General features: G+C 40.3%; 1 protein-coding gene across 1 annotated transcript in view; it reads left to right on the top strand.

Moving 5' to 3' along the window:
• Positions 1–22,402, top strand: part of HECW2 (HECT, C2 and WW domain containing E3 ubiquitin protein ligase 2) — a 128,744-nt gene that overhangs the window by 28,568 nt on the left and 77,774 nt on the right. The window contains exon 2 of the mRNA XM_030453895.1: positions 14,379–14,719. Coding sequence (XP_030309755.1) covers positions 14,428–14,719 — 292 coding nt within the window. The 5' untranslated portion in view covers positions 14,379–14,427. The remainder of the gene's footprint in view (positions 1–14,378; positions 14,720–22,402) is intronic.

The raw sequence follows: 22,402 nt of genomic DNA, 5'->3' as shown, positions 1-22,402 counted from the left end.
AGCTTTTCTGAGTGTGGTGGTAGAGCCTGAAACCCAGGAGCCTTTCCTGAAGAGTGAAATAAAAAAAACTTGCAGGTTCTGGTTAGCTCTGAAAGGCAGGAGAGATGATTTGTAATGGGAACAATTTGATTTTATGACCCACTAGAAAGTTCCCTGATGGATCCCTGGCAGTGTTTCCTGATCTTGTAATTACTGTGCCTCTCCTTCTGCAAAAATGGTCTGTCCAATGGCTCAGTGTGCTATCAACACATTTTAACAACTTCTGCTTTTGCTTTGGTGTAATCTGTGCTTCTGTGCACCTGCTGCTCAGAGCTGAACACCAGGAGGTGAGCACCAGCTTCCCCTCCAGTCCATGTGGGAAGGTGGTGAGGACAATTCCTGACTGAGCACATCTCCTCCTGACCTGTGCTGGCATCCAAAACAGCCTCGGGCTGCCCCTGGATGTAGTTCAGGACCTGAGAGCTTGGTTACATCACTGAAATTCAGAGCAAAGAAAGCAAAACTTTCCCATTTGCCTTTTGGGGTTATGCCCTTCTTTGGTTGTGAAACTGCTAGTCCTCACTTGTGCCAAATCTCTGTCCTTATTCCTTGCAAAGGAAATATTTGACAGTTTGGTTTGAAGGTTGGAATGTTTTCCTAGGGTTTTCCCCTTGCATGGGAAGGATTAGTTTGCATATATTAACTCCTAGGCTCCCAGCTCCTTTTTTACTACTGTTTGCTTCAGGAAGTATAGCTCTAAGGTAAGGCATTAATGAAGATGCACAGGTCCAAATTTATGCAGCCAGTCCACTGCAGCTCACATTGGTTTTGTTAACCCAGCCCTTTTGGTGCTTATTTTCTAAAAAAATGCTTCTTTTATCTCTCTCTTAGGTTGAATGCTATTATAAAGCAGTATTTTGTTTTATAAGTGTGTTTGAGAAGGTGTGTTTCATAACTGGAGCTCTGTTTTATTTCCAGACAAGACATCCCATCTGATGGGGTGGCAGTACTAGTGATGTACCTGCTCCTCTCTGTTCTCTGACCCAGAAGAGATGGATTTAAAGTAATTAAATTTGTGTTGGTGACTTCAAAAATAGTCTGCTTTGTTTCCTACAGCCAGTACTAATGAAAACCTCTGAATTTCCAGCAAATTTCTTCTGCTGAGCACAACTGAGTGACCTACTGTTCTAACACTTGGATTCATCTTCAGCTTCTGTGTTCTTCCACCATTATTTTAAAAAGTATTTTTCTAGTGTTTCCTTGCTTTGTCTAGTAACTGGTTTGGGGTTTGTTTTATTGGTTTGGTTTGGTTATGGTGGTGGGGTTTTTTTTGGTTTGTGTTTTTGTTTTTGGGTTTTTTTGCTGTTCCAGGATCCTTCCCAAGAGTTTGATGTTGGCAGCTGTAGGATTTGTTTGTATTTTAATCTGGGGTTTGTGTGTACATTACAGTATGGGGAGGGTTGTTAGGGAAGTATGACAACATCTTCCTCTTGATTTGGGCTGCTGCTGCTGTTTAGGAAACAGAACTTTAGGAAACTTGCTGCTCAGGGACCTGATAGAGGGGGGCTTCCCTAAACCTGCTGCTTATTACTGAGCTACTGCAATTAAATCATAGGGAAAAAATATTTAGTGGTAATAATTAGTAATTTGACTATAATCATAAAGTAATATTGTTTATTAGAGAACAAAAAATAAAATCAAAGCAGTCTCAAACTAGGTAGAAAACCTCCAGCTAACTAGTAGTGTTGATAGGAGGCTTCATTCCTCTGTTTTAAAATAATGATATTGTCATTTAGGCCAACTCTGAAGTCCGGTCAGTATGCAGGTATTTGTTTCTAGTGATTTCTCTTTAGTTCTGCTTAGTAATAATCTACCACAGAGGTTGTCTGTGTCAGTTTGGCAGGAGTGGAGCCCTGACACACAGGCAGTGGCATTATCTAACCAGAAAGCTGCATTGCATCTTACTTTTTGGGAAGGTCACCCTGGGAAGTGAACTTCCAAATGCAGGGAAAATGCAGGGACATTTCCAGTCACAGAAAAAACCCAACCAACTACAGTAAGGTTTCCCCCATCCTTTCCTGCCCCCTTTTCCTTTTATTTCGTTGGGTTTTATCAAGTTGTATACATATAGCTATTTCAGTACTTTTGTTTTTTTCTAGGTTAAACCAAAGGATGGATTTCATACTATTTAATAGCAAGAGGCAGGAGCTTTGCACAGGCTACACTGAATGATAATGGCTGCTCCCTTTCCCACCACACAGTCCAAGTGTGAGCTGGGCATCTGGCTACCAGCTTTTTTAAAAAAAATATTTACTTATTTTGATGGGGAGGGGGCTACTCTTTCTCCACATTCCCCATTCATGCTTTCAAATAAATGAATAAATAATATTTATTAGCACATAGTGGAAACCTCTTAGCTGAATCTGTCATCCTCTGGGGCCAGGTTCTGCCTCTGAGATCTGTAAAATGGGACCTTATTTTCACAAATAGATTTGGCTGTACCTCCTCATGTTCATTTTTATGATGTGAGAAGATAGAAAATAGTGGGATATTTTTCACAGAGGCTGAGCAATACAACTATTATTTTGTTCAGCTCTTCTCAGAGACTGGTGGGAGCCAGACCAGGGAAACTGGGAGTGCCACATCAATTCTTAAAACTTTCCCTATGTGTATATCAAAGTGGTGAATGCTTCTGTTACATGCTGTCCTGTCCTGCTGCTATGCAGAAATCAGCTATTGAGAGACAACACATTCTGCATGAGGATAAAAAACAGAACTAGGTGTTTATTGTGTTAATACTGAACCCAAATCCTGGATCCTCAATGATCAGGGGAGGGATGTTTGTTTGAAGCCCAAAAAGCACCTGTGAATAGTAAGAATACCAAAATAACAGAAGATGTCAATGTTGGATTTTTTTTTTCCTGGTTCTTTGTCTTTCTACAGCTGTGATACGACTGATTGTTTTTGAAACAGCTGAAAAAAATCTGTGTGTTTGATCATTGGAACTATAATGTGTCATAGGAAAAACAAACAAGTCTTGAGGGGGAGGGAACAATGTGCTTGGGTCACAATATTGTGAGGTTCCAGTAAATCATGTAAGTTTTATTCTGGTGTTGTAGTTGTGTCTGTGGAAGGCTCAAATTCCAAATTATCTTAGCAGAGTGACAGTAAACTGTAAATCACTGTCAAGTTAGCACACCTTCTGTACTGTGCACCAGAAAAAAAATTTAAAATAACGATATAGGTGATATAAATATTCTTGTTTTGATAAACTGTGATTTAGAACTCTGTATTTATCCATAAAAACCTGAAATTTGCTCTTCCAGGCTGTTTAAAATTAGGAGTACATCTAATGAGGACTAAATTACTTTTTTTTTTTTTAATACAGTGAGAAATAGAGCAATTTCAAAACCAAACCAAGTTATTTAAAAAAACAGAGATTTTTGAGTAGTTTGAGCTGATAGTAGGATGCAGCATGTTATGATTTCTTTTGTTTTTGTTTCCTTTGTCACACAGCTTTGGCAACTGCCACCTCGATATGCAGTGCTTTGATTTAAATACATCAAGGATGTTTTAGGAACATGAGTACACTAAACAAAATGTCTTAAAAAAAATAATAACACCCCCCCCCATCCCCCCAACATAAATAAGTCTAGGAAATTTAGGCCTCCAGATGAGATTGTCTTAACTTCTGTTTATATTTTTGGTGGTGTGTGTGCTAGGGTTTCTTGGCTGTATTTATAAACACTGATTTCAATCTTCTTCCTTTTCCTGGTGCTGTAGCACCTACGCCCTGGGGTGGATTTATATAGAATTGTCCTGGGCTCCAGAATGAACTCACCCTCAGCCAGAATTAACCCAGTCTTTATTATTTTTTTTTTCATTTAGATCTGTAACATGACTTGATGTTAGAAATAAATCACCAAATTTGAATTTGTTGCGTTTGGCTCAAGTCTAGATTTCTCTTTGTGGTGGAATGATGAAGCAATGAGGAGAATATGTGTATTAAAAAAAAATAATCATAGAATCATAAAATGTTTTGGGTTGGAAGGGACCTTAAAGCTCATTTAGTTCCAACCCCCCTGCATGGGCAGGGACACCCCCAGAGTTTGCTGCAGATTCCTTCAAACCTTTTGGCAGAGGGTGGAGATCTTCAGACTTCTTTTTGCCCAGATCCCAGGTTGTTTCTTTTTGTTGTTTTGTTTTGTGCAATGATGAATTAAGGCCAATGAGAACAGTGTAAAAATGCACAATTAGAGACCTTTCAGCAGTGCCCTGGTTCTTTGCAGGGTGAAGATGAATGGAAATTGTAGAGCCTGGAGAAATCCTGTGATCCATGTCTCTATTTTTAGCTCGACTTATTAAAACCTCATACATATTTAATAGTAAAAGTATTAATTCATAATAGGCCTCATCCTTATATAGCCCACTTTGTATTACTTGACTTTTTGTTAATTGTTCATTTAGATTCTGAAGGATTTCTGCTTCATTTACTGCAGAAAACCAGAAAGGCTGCAATTGCAGCAATAATCCTGCAAGAAAAAGAATTAGAGTGTGTGATCGCCCAGCTAAATAATGAACTGTAATGTGTACTCCCAAGGCAGGGAAGCATTGGGTGGTGATGGTTTTGCTGTCTCTGAGTCCCTGGTGCCCTGTGTTCCCACTCAGTTTTCTCAGAGGATGCACACCAGACCCAAACAAAGTGTTTTGAGTTCCCCTTGCAGGTGACAGTGGTGTGGGGGGGGTTACTGCAGGAGTGTCATGGGTACAGTGGAGTCCCTTAGTGCTCTTAGCTGGTTTTCCTCTTAAGTGTGATTATGTATTGCAAGCTGTAAATCAGAAAATTGTTAAACATGGAAAGCTTTTTCTCTCCCATTTCCCTTTTCTCTTCTTGTTCTGACTTAGAAATCTCCAGTGTGTCTCTGTGCTCTGAGCCTGCTCCCTAGAGCAGACTGTATTTTTTGCACTCCTGACAGCTTCAGCCCTTGCACTGCAGCTCTCTGGTGTTCAGCAGACAGGGACTGGGTATGGTGAGCAGCATCTCAATGTCTCCCACTTATGGTCTTCCTACACCATAAAAAAATGCAGGCATCCTCTGTTTGTAACCTTTTGATATAAATTAATTCATCTGAATCTCACAGTTGCTAGAAGAGCATCTGTCCAGAGGAGAGTAACTAGATCCCAATCCAACTTCTTTATACTTAAATGATGAAATACAGTGGTTTTTTTAGTTATCCAGCTAACATGTTTGCTAAAAATTATTTAAGTAGTGTTTTCAAAACAAAAAATAGTAAAGCAGTTGGTGTAAAAGGATTCTGTTGCAGTGTTCAAGCAAAAGATTCTGAGCTAAAATGTATTTCTGGGGAAAAACTGAAGCAGGATGTAAAATAGCAATTTGTATTTCTTTAAGGCAAATGAGACTTTTCCAAGACTTGGAAATGCTGGCGTGTTGTTGTTTTCTGGTTTATCCAAGACATCTGTCAGAGCTGGTTTGTTTAAAAGCCAAAGTGTGTTGAGGATTGAAAGTGATGTTTCCTGTAAGCACAGAGGGGCAGCATCATCAACACCTTGCTGTGCAGCAACTTGGGCTTAGTGAAACTCAAGATCAGCACCTGTGTATAATACAGACAGACAGCACAACCAGAATGCAAACAAATAGCTGTTTGGTTTTGTTTTTTCTTATTCTGGGCTCTTTTCTGCAGATTATAAGGAAGCATTTTAACAGAGTGTAGAGCTGGGTAAGTTTTCATAGGGCTTCCCATCACTGGGGTTTCTGCAAAGATGACATTTATAGTTTTTTAATTCTTTACAATATTTGTGAGTTAATGTAACAAACATCCTCAGCACTGCATTTTAGCAGTGTGGTGGGTTGTTTGGTAATGTTCTGCCCAAAAAAAAAAAAGAAAAGAGCATAGGGCATAATTTTTACCTTCTATTTACCTCTAGCTGTAAGTTCTTAGGTGTTTTGAAGGATTAGGAAGACAGGGACTTAAAGAAAAGCTGATTAAAAGAAATTGCAAGTGGCTCTAGGAATATTGTTATGCAAATTCCAATAGTATTGAAACGTTTTTGGTAGTGGCACCTCCTCCTTCAGGATGTACCTTGCACAGGCAGCAAGCACAGAGCATTTGCTTTGAGCTGACCTGACTCAGTTCTGCTGCTCCCCCTGCTAGACGCAGGGACTTTGTTGGTAGCTGATTGCTGAGTTTATTATCAGGCAAAAAGCTCAGTTCAGTGGTAGGCAGACAGAAATGATCTGATGTTTTATTTCAGCCAGAGTCTCCCCACATCTTTGGGGAAATGAAGTCTGTCTTGGGGGGAAGTTCTCACTGGGAAAGTGTTCCTGATTGAAGTACCAGAAAGGTTAAAGAGACAGGAGGGTGGAAATCAATGTATGCTGGACAGTTAAATTTACTCCAGCAAAATGTCAGTTTTTAAAAGGAATTGCTTCCTGTTTTCCTGACCTAGTCTGATTATATCTATAGTTTATTTATAAGAGTTAGGTACACAATCCTTTGGGTTGGTTTTGTTTTTGACTTTGTTCTTTAGAGAGACCAACTGAGTCTTTTTCAAACATCTTTCACCTCCTCTCTACCATAACTTCTGTTAGGCCAGGACTTCTTAAAAATGGGGAATCAGGGAAATTACCTCTCCTTACAGACTGGTGGGCACTCTTGGTTTTTTTCATTCTACTTTCAATCTGCTAGCATATTTCACATGTGGAATTCTTGAATGAGAAGTCTGCAAATGTATGTTTTACCCAAAGAAATGACATTTTTGGGAGTTGATGATATCCCCTTTGTGACAAAAATGAATAAATAATGTGGTGAGCTGAAGTGGGGAGCTGCTTTGAGAGGGACTGAGCATTCCTGTGTTTCCTGATAATGTGGGGATCTCTCAGTGTGAGAGATGAACCTATCCTGGGGGGTGTGTGATACCATTTCAGTGAGCAAAATCAATCTGACCTGGTAGAAAAGTGAGCTTGTCCAGGCTTGATAATGGGAATTGTATTGGATTTGGACTTGGGTGGAACAATGAAGTTCATTCATATTCATTGTATATTCCAGGGATTTCCAGCTATATAAAATAGATTTCCATTTTAAAATTGAATAAAGATGTATTTATGTAATTGCTTATTGAATGGCATATATAATAGCTTTTAATAACTGCTAAATAGAGACTTAAATCAGGCTCTGTTGAGTATTGCTAAAATACAGCTCTCATTTTTATGTGTGACACTCACTGAGTAGTGTCTGCACTGGTGCAGGTTGCAGAGACTTGAAATGAAACTGTGGAGCTAATAGTGAATAGTAAATAACTGTACTCCTTCCTCTGTCAAGTGCATTATTATATAAAGAGATTTTTGAATTGTGGCTTTGTTGGCCTGGCAGTTTTCCTTTCTTTTTTCAAAGGAACACACATTTTCTTTGCTCTTTATCCATTTTTTTTTGGCACATTTTTTTTTGGCATTTTTTTCTTTCATCTGGTTACACATTTATTTATGTTCCTGGACAGAGAAATGCTAAATTGTGCTTTTCTGTAAAAGTTCTGTATTTTGGTCTTTACTGTTCCTTGTTGTAAAAGCCCTTGGGAGAAGACATCTAACTGGGGAACTCTGAGCTGGTGCTGCTGCTGTGCTGGAAGTCCTAAGGACAGGAGGGTCAAAAGATTTAAATGGGCTGCCCCTTTTTCTTGTCATAAATCTGTTTGTGCAGGTTTTCACATCTGTCAGGGTGAGTATATAGTGTTGTTTATTCACAGAATTGTTAAATTCACATTTTCTTATCCTGTGACAAAATAGCTTCTCACAGAGATGAGCTGCTTTCTGCTGTAGACATTGGAAAAGGGGCTGGATCTTGGATGGATTGTGTGACCTGACATCCAGAGGCTAAATTGAGGGCAACTGCATCAGTACTTCAAGGGAAATTCTTCAGGACAAGCAATTGACAGCAGCTAGCAGCAGATGCATCAGTGTCAGGAGCACTGAAGATCAAACCTCTGGCAGTGGGGATTCTGAATTTACAGTTTTTTCTTGAGTACTATCCTATTGTGACTTATCCAAGGCCATGGTTTTGGGATGCTCTGGGTTTAATGGCTTCATGTGTCTGTAACCCCAGCCTCTGCCTTGCCTGGGAGCTCAGCTCTGTGAGGGGTGGTGTTACACAGGTATTGCTGAAATTAATGAACTTGGTTGGAGTTCTCCTTGGTTGTCCCTCCAGGAGGAGGTTGAGGGGTCCTATGGAAGATCATCACTCTTGGCTATGAAATCACACCAGAATTTTCAGTCAAGAGTTGTTTCTTCATATGAATAGTCTAGAGGCTGAGTGTATCTGGTACATTTCACTTAAATTTCTGGGCAGCTCTTATATTCCACCTTTCCAGTGGGAGACAGGTGGGTTTTAGGGTACAAAACATCCTTCTGTGTATCTGCAGAGCAATAGGAAGATAGATCTACAGGCCAGCCAGATCCTGCAGCCACAGCAGAAAGGATTGTATGAGCTCTCCATCGTCTCTTCAGTGCAAATTCAGGCAGGTTATCCAGGCTCTCCACGTTAAACACTTTCATTCACCTGGCTGAGTTAGCTTGAAATGTTTTAGGGCTTGCTTGCTCCCTCCTGGCTGTGGGGTCGGTAGTCTACAGGGGATATTTTTCCCCACTGACAAGGCAGAGTAAACACTCTGAAGGTGGTATAACTCCAGGCATGCCAAGCTGTACCTCTGTGTATGGAATTGCTGCCTGATGTAAAGGAATTGCAGTTGGTGGGGTGGGAGATGAAAGCCTTACCCAAGCAGCTAAGGTAATGTGATAATACGATTCTTTCCAGAGAGGTACAGCACTGTATAGGACTGACTTTACAAATGAACTGTAAAAAAATGCATTGAAAAGGTCTAAAATAGGTGTTCTGTTACACCCTGCATTAACTGAGCTCTTCTCTGGCCAAATAATGTGCTGCACAGACTGTTTCAAGAAGATGTATATTATGCTGAACTATCTGCTTCTTCCTTTAGGGAAGATTTTCAGCTGGTTTAAATTATATGGTGGTTTTGTAATCTGAGCTGATGTTTAGCATCTGAGCTGAGTCACCAGATTTGAGTCCAAAGAAGAGTAGGGTATGGTATGCATGGGCACTTTCTCTCTTTTTCCTGTATTCCCTTCCTCTCCTTTATGGCAACGTCCTTGTGAAAATACCACATGGTCATTTTCAGCTTTACCTCAAACACAGTCTGAACCCAGTTTCCAGAAGGAACTGCTGGTGCTGGCTGTCATTTCCCAGCAGTGAGTTGAGAGCATGAGTTAGCAGACTGTAGGCAGGATGTTCTCAGCACAGTTCACATTTGTTGCTGCTTTACTTGTGGTTTGGGCACAGCTCGGAGCAGGGCAGCAAAGGAAAAGGGCATCTAGACAAAATTCTGACCTCTGCTTACTCTGAATTCTTCCAGAGATCAAGAGATGGAGTGATTTTGGTGCTCTGAATGGCTCTGTGGAGGAAGCACTGAGGAGGCAGCTACCTGGCACAGCCACTTGCCTGGCACAGGGCAGATAATTTAATCTGGCACTCCTGTGGAGATGGTTTAAGTGGGTTGTATTTTAGCTGAAGGATGCCACCAGTGTTCTGGCTGATGCTGATGCTCAGAACTGTGCAGTGATGAAGTGTTATGGTTGCTGTATTTTTGAAATACTGAACTTTGTGATCCACTGGGAAAATATTAAATATCCATTACATCACACACATTGATTAATTTGTATGCTACTTCATCTTGATGACTTAGAGTATGGCCATGCTCATGTAATTAAAGAGGCCTTATTACCCTCTACTTGGTGGACAGAGGAGAAAACCTGAGATGCCAAATAGCAGATTTTTTTTTTCCTTGGCTCTTAAATTTTGTGACAGCTTTTCCATTAATCTTTGTCTGGGTGGCTGAATAGGAAGCATCCAAACGTGCTAGTTTAACTCAAATCCAATGACATTTTGGCAAATGGAGAAAAATCCTAATAATCAGTCAGTGAAATACCTTCTGAGAGAAATTCCTGTGTTTTGTGAATTGCAGGAAACTTGGTGAGTAGAAATTCTTGGAAATACTCCAGAAGGAATAACGAGAAAGGAACATCTGGGCAGAAAGATGAAGAGCTTTGATCTTCTTTCTCTCTATATAGAAAAGGATGCTTCATGTCAGCTTTATCTCTTTTCTTTATTTATTTAGTAGATCAAATCTATGTCTCCAAATAGCTGTTAGAGATTTCAAGAGCTTTTGAGTTCTTCTCTCTGTCTTGGTCAAAATCAGTGACTTCTGATCTGGCTGAGTAACTACATGGTGAATCTGACTGGGAAGGGCTCCTCTTGCCCTGCTGGGAGGGAGCTTGAAAGCTCTGCAAGTACTGAGAGTAGATGGGAGAAAACCTGAGCTGCCAAATAGCTGATTTTTTTCTTCTTGGCTGTTGGATACTGTGAGGTGGCTGAGGGGGGAAACCACAGTTCTACAGTTCCCTGAAAGGAGGTTGGAGCCAGGTGGGTGTTGGTCTCTTCTCCCAAGTAACAAGCAGTAGGATGAGAGGAAATGGCCTCAAGTTGTGCCAGGGGAGGTTTAGATTTGGTATCAGGAGAAATTTCTTTACTGGAAAGGTTGTCAAGCACTGGTACAGGCTGTCCAGAGAACTGATGGGGTCACCATGCCTGAGGGAGTTTAAAATATGGTGCTGAGGGATACAGCTCAGTGGTGGACATGGCAGTATTAGGTTGGACTTCATCTTCAGGGTCTTTTCCAACATAAATGCTCCTGTGAATGGAGGCAAAATTTGGAGGCAGTTGTGCTGGATGTTTTCTTCTTGCCCAGTGACAAAGTGTAACAGAGCTCTCCCTGATGAGCCTGGAGTGGTGGCCTTGCTGCTCTGGTGGGTGCTGTGGCATGGCAGTGACACCAGGCCAGGCCCTCAGAGCAATGTGTTAATGGTCCCTTGCCCAGCAGCAGCCTCAGTCAGCTGCTCACAGCCCAGAGCTTGTCTGGGTGCTGAGCTGTTGTGCTCAGGGCCAGGCTCTGGAGTCTGTGGACAGAAACTGCTGTGGGAAGAGGCTGCCAGAGAGACCCTAGAGCCACATAAGAGCTCCCAGCACAAACAAGAAATGAATCACTTACAAGTAAGATAAACAGAGCAGCCTGTGAACTCCAGTTGGGTGGGATTTTTTTTTTGTTTGTTTGTTTTGGTTATTCCTGTGATGGAATTCCCAGACTTTGATTCAGAGATTTATTTTTTTTTAAACTATTGAATGTTTGACTGCTCATTGGAAAGGGTTTGATGGTTCTTTTCACTCTCCTCTAGTAAAGAAGGTTGGACAAGGGGATTTTTCCTATATGTCCTTTGTGTATGACGTGGACCTTTTTCTCAGTTCTGGTCTTTCCATGGTTAGTAATCGAGGAATATATTTAGATAGAATTAATCCTGAACTTGTACCACTTAAAGATTAAGAGGAAATAATTATCTAAGCTTCCAGTCAAGTACTGAAGAAAACACTGTGGTACAAATAAGCAGCTTTGGCACATGTTTCATTTTTCAGCTAAAATACTTTGCTAAAGTCAGTACCTGCTGCTTTTTCACATGCCTGTATTTCCCCCTTCCTTTTGATTCCATTTCCACATTTCAGGTTGCCTTCACAAGGCAATATTCCTTGCCAGCTTGAGCTGATACTTTGTGAAATCTTTGCCTTTGATCCCCTTCATGGCCAGAAGAGCCAAACCTTCCTGGCAGGGAAGGTGTCCAGAGATGACTTGGGGTATTGTCTTGACAGCATAGTCTGGATACAAGTGCTGTTTCACTGGTGTTTAGCAGGAATTGATGGTGGGAAGATAATTCTTTATAATAATAATAATTATTTTCAGTCTGTGATAGGAAGTACCTGCTTGAGTATTGTTAGTTCTGTTATTAATGACAGACATTGGGAGCTGTTAACCAAATGTCAGATAAGCAATGCTGTTTGTAGGCAGGGAAGCACTGTGTAAGGTTTTCATCCCACCTTCAGGCTGCAATTTCAGACTCAAAGAATTAAAGTGGTGGCTTTTTTCTCCTTCCATCACTCCTCATTGTTTGGGTTTCATGGCAATCACCTTTTTCCCTTCTGGAATGTGAGAGTCCTCTTTCTCTCTTTACAAATCTCCTTAGTTAACCTCCCAGCTTACTGTGGGATGCTGCTGAGCAGAATACTGCCTGACACCAGGGCTACTTTACAACCTATTTCATTGAATTTAGAAAATATTTTAAAAGCTTACAAGCCCTGAATTTTTGTGAGCTCTCCACAGTGGGAGCTTGTGTGCCTGTGAGTTTAATGTGTGCACTGCAAATTGATGTAAGTTGCTTCAAGTTATGTCACTGCTTAAATCATGACTGTAAGACACTTGAATTTGTGAGTAGGATCAGAGAAGTTATCCAGGTGTTACATTTGTGGTTGACTTTCAGAAACTGTAATGATGTGTGTGGTTCTCCAGAGTGGTAACAGTCAGGGCTTAAGAAAATGGACTTTTGCAAAGGAATGAATGTTTTTCTCAGGCTGTTCTCATCTCTCAAGCTGCTCCTAGCTCATGTAAGTCAGTTCTCATGCATCCTTAAACATGGATGAGTTTGTCCATCTGCCACATGTAAATTTTCAATATGTTCCAACAAATGCCACTGCTGCCCCAGGTACAGTGGATGGCTCTGCAGATGAAGGACATTTTCTCATCCCTCCTATGAAAACTTTGCCTTTGACTTGTAACTGACACTTGCTTTGCAGTTATTTCACTGCCATAAAAACCACTGTATACCGCAGTTAAAAATAAGATAAGTCTCTAATTGGGATAAATAAAATGTCTTCTGTATGCAGCCCAAACATTGCTGGTGTCAGGGAAGTCTTGTTTCTTGTGTACTTTGGGAAGAAAGTATGGAAAATTTGTAAATTTGGGAAGTAATCTCCCTGTCTCTTCCACATACGTGGAATTATTGAACTGAATTTTGTTTCTTTTTTTGCAATGTTTGATGCTGAACCAAGCACAATGTGTGAAGAATTGCATGCAACTGGATGAACTGAACTTTATTTTTCCACTTTGTTATTTCTTAATATCTCAGTCTGAGAAAAGTACAAAATAGAATTTATGATAGACTGGAAGAGTGCATATACTAAAATGTAATTAAAAAGAAAATGGAAATTGATTGATAGGAAATAGAGGTAAAGAAGAGAGGCAGGTTTTAAAGATTTTTCTTGTGGGGAAAGAAGAATTAATAGGAAAGGAAAACCTTTAAAAATACAATGCCTCTTTGGTTTGGTTTGGTTGGTTGGTTTGTTTGTTTTTTAATATAATCCCACCAATTTTTCTTACAATCTTGGGATCTCCAAGTGCTTCACTTGTTTTTCTCTGTTGATATAATTAAATGTATTTTGACCTCTAGAAGCAGAAGTTTCTGTTTAATAACCCAGTTGTCAGACATTTGATTGATACCAGTGGTGTCCTGGAGCTCTGGTTACAATTACAATACTGTGGAAGTGGCCAAGCAATCCACTTAGAGAGGCAATTTGCTTTACCTGGTTCTGGGTTGCAGGCAGGGAACATTATAGCAGGTGACACCCAGCACTGACTGACAATTCTTTAGTTATTTTAAGAGAGCAGACAGTGCTGTGTGTGATAGATGAAGGCTATGACACCAAGAATAACACACTGGTACCTCTGATTTGCTTCTTTAAAAATATGTGTACATGCACACATTTTTCTTCCAGGAGGTTATTTTTCCACTTTGTCATTTCTTAATATTTCAATATGAGAAAAGCAGAAAAATAGCAGAAGGATTTGTGATAGACTGGAAGAGTGCATACACTAAAATGGTTTTTGTATGTATAAAACTAGAAGAGAGCTTTTCTGCAGTGTGCATCCCTCACAGAAGTTACATTTTGTGTCTTAAAAACCCAAATCATGGTTACCTTGACTGATTCTGAACATACAGTGCATGGAGATCATTGTTGGAAATGACCACATCTGAGTGCAAGTTCCTCATGTGGTGCTGTGAGCGCTTTGGTGAAAAATTGTTCCTTGTCTCTTGACTCTTGAGGCTGCTGTCAGAGCCCAGCTGGCTGTGCTGCTGTGGCTGTTCCTTCTGGATAGATGGGCTTGGTTGATTTGCTTACTGCTGCTTTCTGGCTTAGAAATGCTGTTTCATAGTGTGTGCTTAACTGAATTTTGTTGTGTGTGAGTCATGCTTTGTTTTTTTCTGTACAGACATCAAGGTGGCTGCAGTGGGAGGGCAATGAAATCAGAGATTTTTACTCAGTTCGTTTTGGGCTTCGGGGGAACATTTTGCCCTTTTTCCTTTCAGTTTAATAGTCGAATTTATAACTTGCTCTCTAACTTTAACACTTCCCTGGTTTCCTTTCTCATGCCAGATCTTCAAACAACAACTTTTTTACGTGAAGTGAGAGCAGTGGAGAGGAGATGGCCAGCTCAGCCCGAGAACATCTGCTTTTCGTGCGGCGTCGCAACCCCCAGCTGCGGTACACGCTGAGCCCAGAGAACCTGCAGAGTTTGGCATCTCAGGGCACCATGCCTGAGAACATGAACTTGCAGCGTGCCAACAGTGACACTGATTTAGTCACCTCGGATAGCAGGTCCAGTTTGACAGCCAGTATGTATGAATACACCTTGGGGCAATCTCAGAACCTCATCATTTTCTGGGATATTAAGGAGGAAGTGGATCCAACGGACTGGATCGGACTTTATCACATAGGTAAGTCAGGAGAACAATGTTACAATATTTCAGGGTGTTTCTTGCTCTTTGCCACTTGATACTTTTCTGGTGTGTGTTCTGGCAAGCTACATAATTAATCTGAAGGTAAAGTTGAGGTAAAACTGCAGAGCATTACCTTGGATTTCTCTTTCCTTTTCTTAGTGCAGTGAACTATATAAAAACATGATTCTAATTAGTGTAGATCTGGTTCCACAGTGACCTGCTGGCAGATGAAATGCATTCTTCTTAAAAATTAATGAAAAATGCTTTCTTCTTAAGAAACTTGATTTTGGTTTCCTGTTTTCAGCTTTGCTGGTGGCTGCTCTACAGGCTGGAGAATTGGGGGTGCCCTGTTCATTGTGTAACTTATCATGTTTACTGCCTGATGTTTACACAGTTCTTTGGACAAGTCAACTCTAACATTTGGGAAAAGTTGTTTCGTGCAACGATGTGATTTTGTCAAACTGCAGCTGTGTCAGTTCTGAAGGAGTGAGAATGAAATCATCTTCTCTGTGCTTTTTTTTATGTGATGTTCAGGGTATTTCAGAGGAGGGAGCTGGGAAGAGCTTTAGGCTGGCATGGAAGGGCCTGTGGGCAGAGTATGCATGATCAAATGAAGTGACTGAGGAGGAGTGGATCAGTAGGTCAAAGCAGCTGGTGCTAAGACCCAGCAGCTTATTTATGTTGGGATTTTCCATGGTGTAGTGGTCCTTAGGTCCTTAGATCCAAACATCCCTGCTGCCTGTGTGATTTGGAGCTCTGCAGAGGACAGTGTTTATGTCCCAGTAGGAACTGGAGCATAGCTGGTGGGAAGCTGTAGTGGCACTTGGGGTTTAGTTGTCTTCTCAAGGAATCCAGTTCACATGCACTAAAATTACTCTCTGAATGTAACTGGTGCTCAGTAAGTGGGTCTGGTTGGTTGATTCGTTTCAAAATCATGCTGCTTCTCTGAACCTAATTACTTGTGTAGAATGTGGGGCTGTCACTTGAACCTGCCAAAAGCAGCTGTAGCAGAAACTGGTGGAAACAGATCTGATGACTGGAATTGTGTCCTTGCTGGGACTAAGCTTAATGCAATGAAATCAGGCTCAGCAGGGTTTTGGAGACATTTTCTGGGCCAGCTTTTTCTAAGGTGTTCTGTCTCTGCATCACTTAGTCAGAAAATCCTACCATTGTTTGGGCTGGAAAAGACCTTTTAGGTCATCCAGTCGAACTGTTAACCCCAGCCTGTTTTGTGCTGTGTAGATGCTGTTTCCAGTTCTCACTGGGGGTTTTTTCTTTTTTTCCCAACATTACTGCATCTCCACAGACTGGGCAGTATTGCCTTGTGCTGTTCCAGTGCTTACCTGCTTATAAAAGCTTTCCTGGAGTTGCTGCATGAGCCACATTCTCTCCTGGAATGAACTGTGGGTGTGTGCTAACATTTAAGCCACCTAAATGAAGTGTCTCCATAATAAACAGAAACAAATCTTCCCAACAGCATTAGCAACTGAAGTGTGATCCTTGCTGTGAAATGCACAGACTGCTAAATGGAGCTTAAACATTCTAATTTAAATTTTTAAATATTGAAATTTAAATACATTGAGAGCTTCATCTCAATAAAAGCTTGACACCTCTTCCCCTTGCTTTTTTCTTTTCTTGGTTTACAGCACTTCAGGATTGGTGTTCAAGATGCTCAAGTGCAGCATCTTTCCGTGAAACTCTCAGTAATCCTTGTTGTGGGCTGTAAATTATTTTTATCCAACTTTCATGGTTAAAAATATTTCTGATTTCAGTCTGTTGAGCCCTGAAAGTACCAAACAGTGTTATCACAGGGCAAGAATCCTATTAAGGAGCAGCCAAATTTAAGCCTTGGGCCTAAACCCCCCCATCATGCCACTGTGTAATGCCAGAGTGTTTGAGAATGTTGGGTTCTTGGTTTCTTGCTAAATAACAAAGATCCAGGAGCTGACTCACACTGAGCTTTTGTCTCTGCTTGCCCCTTAGAGCCCATGAGCACTGGGGAGAGTTTTGTTACTGATTTAAAATACATCTAAGCAGAATCTTTCCTTTAAGACTTGGGGCTTCATCATTTTAAATGATGGAATTGCCCATTTTCTGCAACAGAGAGGTAAGGATATATTCAGCCTGACAGGCATGCCTGCCTATCTTTGATTTAGAGTTTTTATATAAAGTCTTTCAAGTATCTAGCATCTTTTAAAAATAAAAATGATAAAAATTGTTGGAATGTGATCTAAAAAAACTCCATTTGCATAAATTTTACAGACACAGTAAGTTAAATCCCACAGGGCTTCATATGAGATTTTCAGTCCTTTGTAATAATTGCTGTGAAGTACCCCCAGTTCCCACTTTACTCCTTTGGAAGTTGAGGACACTCACTTCTTATTTACTCAAGAGAACAGAAGAAGGCAATTATTTTTGCTCCTGTTTACAAAAAAGAAACCACATTGCATAATGACAAGTACAGTCCTGTGGCTTTTTTTTTAATGTTGGTTGTACAATTAGCTGTTATGAAACTGGAACAGTGTTTTGGTGGGGGGAAAAAGCAGCTGTTAATTCTGCAAGTGAGGAGAAAGTGAAATTGTAGAACTGAGCATCATTTTGAGCTCAGGCATTAATACAGGGAGATCTGGCAAAGGTCTGAAGCAATCCAGGTACATTTTCACTTCAAATTAATTTTGTAGAATACACCCATTGTAAAGGGAATTGAAAATGACACACTGGGAAGCAGCACTCATACCTCCTCATTCATTGATTTATTCAATTAGCATCCTCTCATTAGTTTTCTGTCAGGAGAAAGCAGTTAGGTCTGTGCTTCTGAGCCTGGATTTTCACTTTAAAAAAGATAAAAGCTTGAAGGGAAGACAGGATCATCTTATTCTGAAGGACTGATTTATTTTCTTTTTAAGTGCAGGTGATGTTTTTTTTTTCACACTTCATTTCTTGCTTTGGTTTTTTATTTTTCTTTTTATAAGAGGGAGGGAAATCATAAATGACCAAATACTTTGTAGGGAAGACTACATATTTTACCAGACATTAGTTCATTAGAATGTCCTCAGGATACTTCTCTACAGTACCTTTTGGTCTTTCATTTTTAAATCCAAGTACCTAGCTGTGAAAAATTCTCCGTAGCTCTACCTTGGCATTGCTGAATTCACTCTCAGGTGTTTAAGAATTTTGTATTTTGAGGAGTGTTCCAGTTTGCTGGGTTTAGTATTGTTTGCATGTCTTCCTCTCTTCCATCACCATGTACAGCTAAGCTGGGCTCTGTTTTCTTCCTGAGGATCTGCTGTGTATGGGAGGATCTTTTTCTTTTCCAGTGCCTTCCTAAGGATTATCAGAAGAAAAGCAAATGTGAGGGACAAAGCTTATTCTGTAAAGGCAAACAGACTTTTTTTCTGACTGTTTCTGGGTTTGTACTGTCTCTGAGCTCTTTGAAGTATCCATGACATTTCTTCAACAGCCTTGTCCATAAAGGTTTTTTTTTCAAGCAGCTTTCTAGCTCCAGAGGTGACATACGTGGAGAATGCAGATAAGACAACCACAGAAAAGTGCCCCAGTGGCAAAGGGGAAATGTTACAGATGAGTCTTGTCTCTTCTTTTATAAATCAGGCAGTATTACATGATAAGTGAGGTTTATCATTTTGAATTCAGCTTCAAGCTTGGCCTGGAATGGGCTCCTCATTTCTTCTTCAGCACCATTTCTGAGGATTGGAAGTGATGAGACCTGATGGAATTAGTACAGATACTGTACCTGTTCTTACTCTGAAGAGAATAGGTAAATTTTCAGTCTTTCTGTCGTAATGAGAAGTCAGGAAGAGGTCCATTCTCTCAATTTTTAATTTTATTTTTTTTTAACTAGGATTCAGACTGAAATTTTTTTCATCTTTTGAAGTGGTAGAAGGCTACAGGATTTAACTAACACGTGTTGCACCCTATTAACCCATGAACTTTTCCTCTCCAGTACTGACCCAGCTTCTGCTCTATACATGCATGTTTTCAAAATCTTGTTCCAAGCACTATTTTGGAATAATATAGGAGCTTACAATTTTTTTCCTATAAGAGGAATCTGAATCTTATTGTGGCAAGAGTGGTCAGGCCCTGGAGTCCTGTGGTGAGTGTCTGGCTGTGCAAAGGTGGAGTCAGACAAGAGAAATGGATGTTCAGTTTGAAGGGACTGTGAGACATCCCTCTTTTCTTGCTACTGTAGTCTCAGGGTACCAGGACTTCCTTGGAATGTAAAAACTATTCCAGAGTGGCAAGTGGACTCCTCACTGGTCAGGGGATGCTGAGGGAAGTGGAATCTTGATGAGTTTTATGGCTCACCATGAAGTCTCAATACTGAAAGAAACCAAAAAGTGCAAAATAAAGAATAAAAAAATCAGGAGGGAGATGCAAACCCTATTTTTTGTTCAAATAGATTAACTCCCATGGCCAAATTGCCCAGGTTGGCCTATTTTTGTCCTAATTTATGGAGTCCTATTTATGTCCTAATTTACAGTCCTATTTATGAGATGCATGTCCTTATTCTTTAGCACATTTAAAATGCTGGCTATCAAAGGTCATAATATTTCTTTCCATCAGCTGCTTTTCACAGGCTTTCTGTTATACCTACAACATGGATCCACAATAGCATTAGAAAAATCAAAACAAAACTTAACAAAAAAAACCCCAACAACTGATGCAAAGCTATGTAGGGCGATTTAGATAGGATCTGGTTTTATACTAAGCCTCCTAGGGTAATGGAGCTTGGAGCCTTTCCATTTTGGGTCAGACAAGATTAAAAGGAAAAAAAAGCTTTCACATAATCTGCCTTTAATACACTTAAAATAGTGGCTTACATTAGACAGAGTGATTATAAAATGTTAACATACTTTATTCCCAGAAGCTTGTGCTGGTTTCCACTAAGGGAAAACGAACAAAGGAATAACTTTATTATCTTCCAGAAAAGCCTGATCATTCATGTGGGGTTTTTTTTTCCTTCTTTTTTTAGTAATATGAGTACTTTTCTGAGTAGTGCTCTTAATGTCTATTGATTAGTTTCACTAGGTATAGCTGCAATAATTTGTGATTACTCCCTGATGTGGCTGCTGCTAAAGCCTCCAAACCATGGGTTTATATTCCTGAGCAGAAGAGTCAGGCTTTACCCAGCTTGCTCCCTAGTAAAGTATTTGCCTTTGGCTTCTAGGAGGCTGCTTTTGCCTTGCTTGTCATCAGCCATTGGGGATTTCTTTTTTATATATATTTTTAAGACAATTTGCAGAGCTGTTTTCCATCATCACATCAACATGTCACACAGTATTTCCAAAATAATTTGGGAAAAAAATCAGCTATTTCTAGGTCACTGAGGACTCTATTGAAAAAGTAATTGCATTAATTCTTCTATTGATCTGTTAAATGTAAGTAATAGATTGTGGATTGGTTATGAATTATGCTCAGTGTTAGAATTCCTCCTGTAAATTTTTAATGAAGTTCTTGGCTCCTTCATTTGCATGGATTTACCAATGACTGAAAGTATCTGAATTAATAGAGAAGTGTTATAAGCTGAGTGTTTATTATAGCCTGTTAAGGATGTGACCAGTATTGTTAAACCAGTGGCACTTAAAAATGTGAGAAATATGCTAGGACTCATCAATAATAGAAAATAAAGCCAATAAAGTTTTAGTTTCTTTAATAGAACCTTTTAACATAGGCTGGTTTTGGAAACACAGGTTCTTAAATTAGAACCCGAGGATGTTACTGGAGGTGTCAGTATTGATCTTGATAGCAAAGATCATCAAGATGTATCTTTCAGCTTCTGCTATTTGAGGAACAAAAAAGCTCTGGAGCCTGGCCACACCTGACCATCTTAGAGCTCCTCTGGTATGAAAAAAAATTTCATCTGGGCCTGGTTGGCCCCAGCCCCTGGACAGTTTGCCAGTTTGGCACAGGAGAGGTGCTGATGGGGGGTGAAAGTGCTACAAAAGTGCAGCTGAACCAGCAGTGCTTAGCTGGTTTCTACTCCTTGGGAAAAACAAAGCTTACAGATGTCTGAATTGGAAACATTTCTTGTCTCCCTGGCCCAGCAGCATCCAGGATTCCATTGCTTTCACTCTGGTGGGCAGCCAGTTCCCAGGCAAGCAAATCCCACTTTTCAAAGCCTTGTTTCAAGGTCTGGTCATACACTCACAGTGAGATCTGCCTCCTCTGTCCTGTGCTCATTCAGGGTTCATGGCAGACTGTCCAGGCTTGGGTCATGTTTCCAGTCTCTGTCACTCATTCCATCACTGATGTGTCAGGAGCCCTTGAAAGTATATAAAGATGGGTGGGTTCTCTGCCCTTGTCACTTCTGTCCTGATCTTGGGAATGAATTAATCCTTTGATTAACTGAATCCGTTGTGCAGTAATAAAAAAAAAAAAAAAAAAGCTTACAATTTCCATTAAAATAACATACACATTTCCCACCTCCTGTATTAAGGAGAAGGGGAAATGATAAAACAGAGATTTGTTACTTTGTCTGGAAGAATTAAGGTCAGGACTGTGGAGTGTTAACTGAATGTAAAGGAGTTTATTTTGAAAATTTGATGGATGTGAACAGAATGCTTGGACCTGCCTCAGTGTCATTCATGAAAAGTAAAACTGAAAGCATTGGGAGCCTTGGAATATCAGGATCTTAATCCCTGTTTTACCTTTGCCATCATATGCTGAAGTGCTTTCTCACATATGAAGCCAGTTAAACCTAAGTGTGTTTGGCTTTATAAGATGAAATATGCATGGGAAGATTACAGGGCAATAGCAGGCATTTACTGTTGTCATTGAGACAAATATCCAGTAATTACTTTATAAAAACAAAAAAAAAATAACATATTTGTATGCTCACTCTAATTTGTGTTTAGAGTTTCATGCATGACTTTGTTCAGCAGATGGAAGCCTGCAGGGAGAGGGAAAATTCATTCAAAGAAGTTTCTCAACATTGATGCATCTCTGAATTATAGTAGGGCTCGCAGACAGGCAGTTGCTTTCAAGACTGAATTAAGGATGCAATGAGCTACCAAAGTTAACAAGGAATAAGATTTTAGGACTTAATTGATGAGATAGATTTGGGGAGGGACTTTTTATGAGGGTAGCCTGTGATAGGACAAGGGGTAATGGCTTTAAACTGGAAGAGGGGAGATTTAGGTAAGACATTAGGAGGAAATTATTTGCTCTGAGGGTGGTGAGACCCTGGAACAAGTTGTTCAGAGAAGCTGTGGCTGCCCCATCTCTTGAAGTGTTCAAGGCCAGGTTGGATGGGACTTGGAGCAGCCTGGTCTGGTGGGAGGGGGCTTGGAACTAAATGAGCTTTAAGGTCTTTTCCAACCTGGACTATGCTATGATTCTACTGAATGGACAGGCAACAACACTTCTTTTGTGAATTATGTGAGCAGTAGGGTGAGAAGTGCCTTTTCCAGTTTCCTTTAAAAAAAATAAGCCCAAAGCTGTGATCTGCTTTTGACAAGGAAAATCAACAGACAACCCACCTGCCGTCAGTGGCAGTGCACCAAATGATGCAGACAGCTTTGTGACTTTTGCTGCCCGTTTGGCTAGGATATTCCATGTCATTAGCATGTAAGATTTCCATCTTGAAAAGCAGCCCTAATTACAGCACTCTTAATTAAGTACACTCCTCCTGTCCTGCACAAGCAGTTAAATAAAAATTGCTGC

This window comes from Calypte anna, chromosome 7, assembly GCF_003957555.1.
Source record: "Calypte anna isolate BGI_N300 chromosome 7, bCalAnn1_v1.p, whole genome shotgun sequence".
Taxonomy (NCBI): Eukaryota; Metazoa; Chordata; class Aves; order Apodiformes; family Trochilidae; genus Calypte; species Calypte anna.
This window is presented reverse-complemented; position numbering and strand designations above follow the sequence as displayed.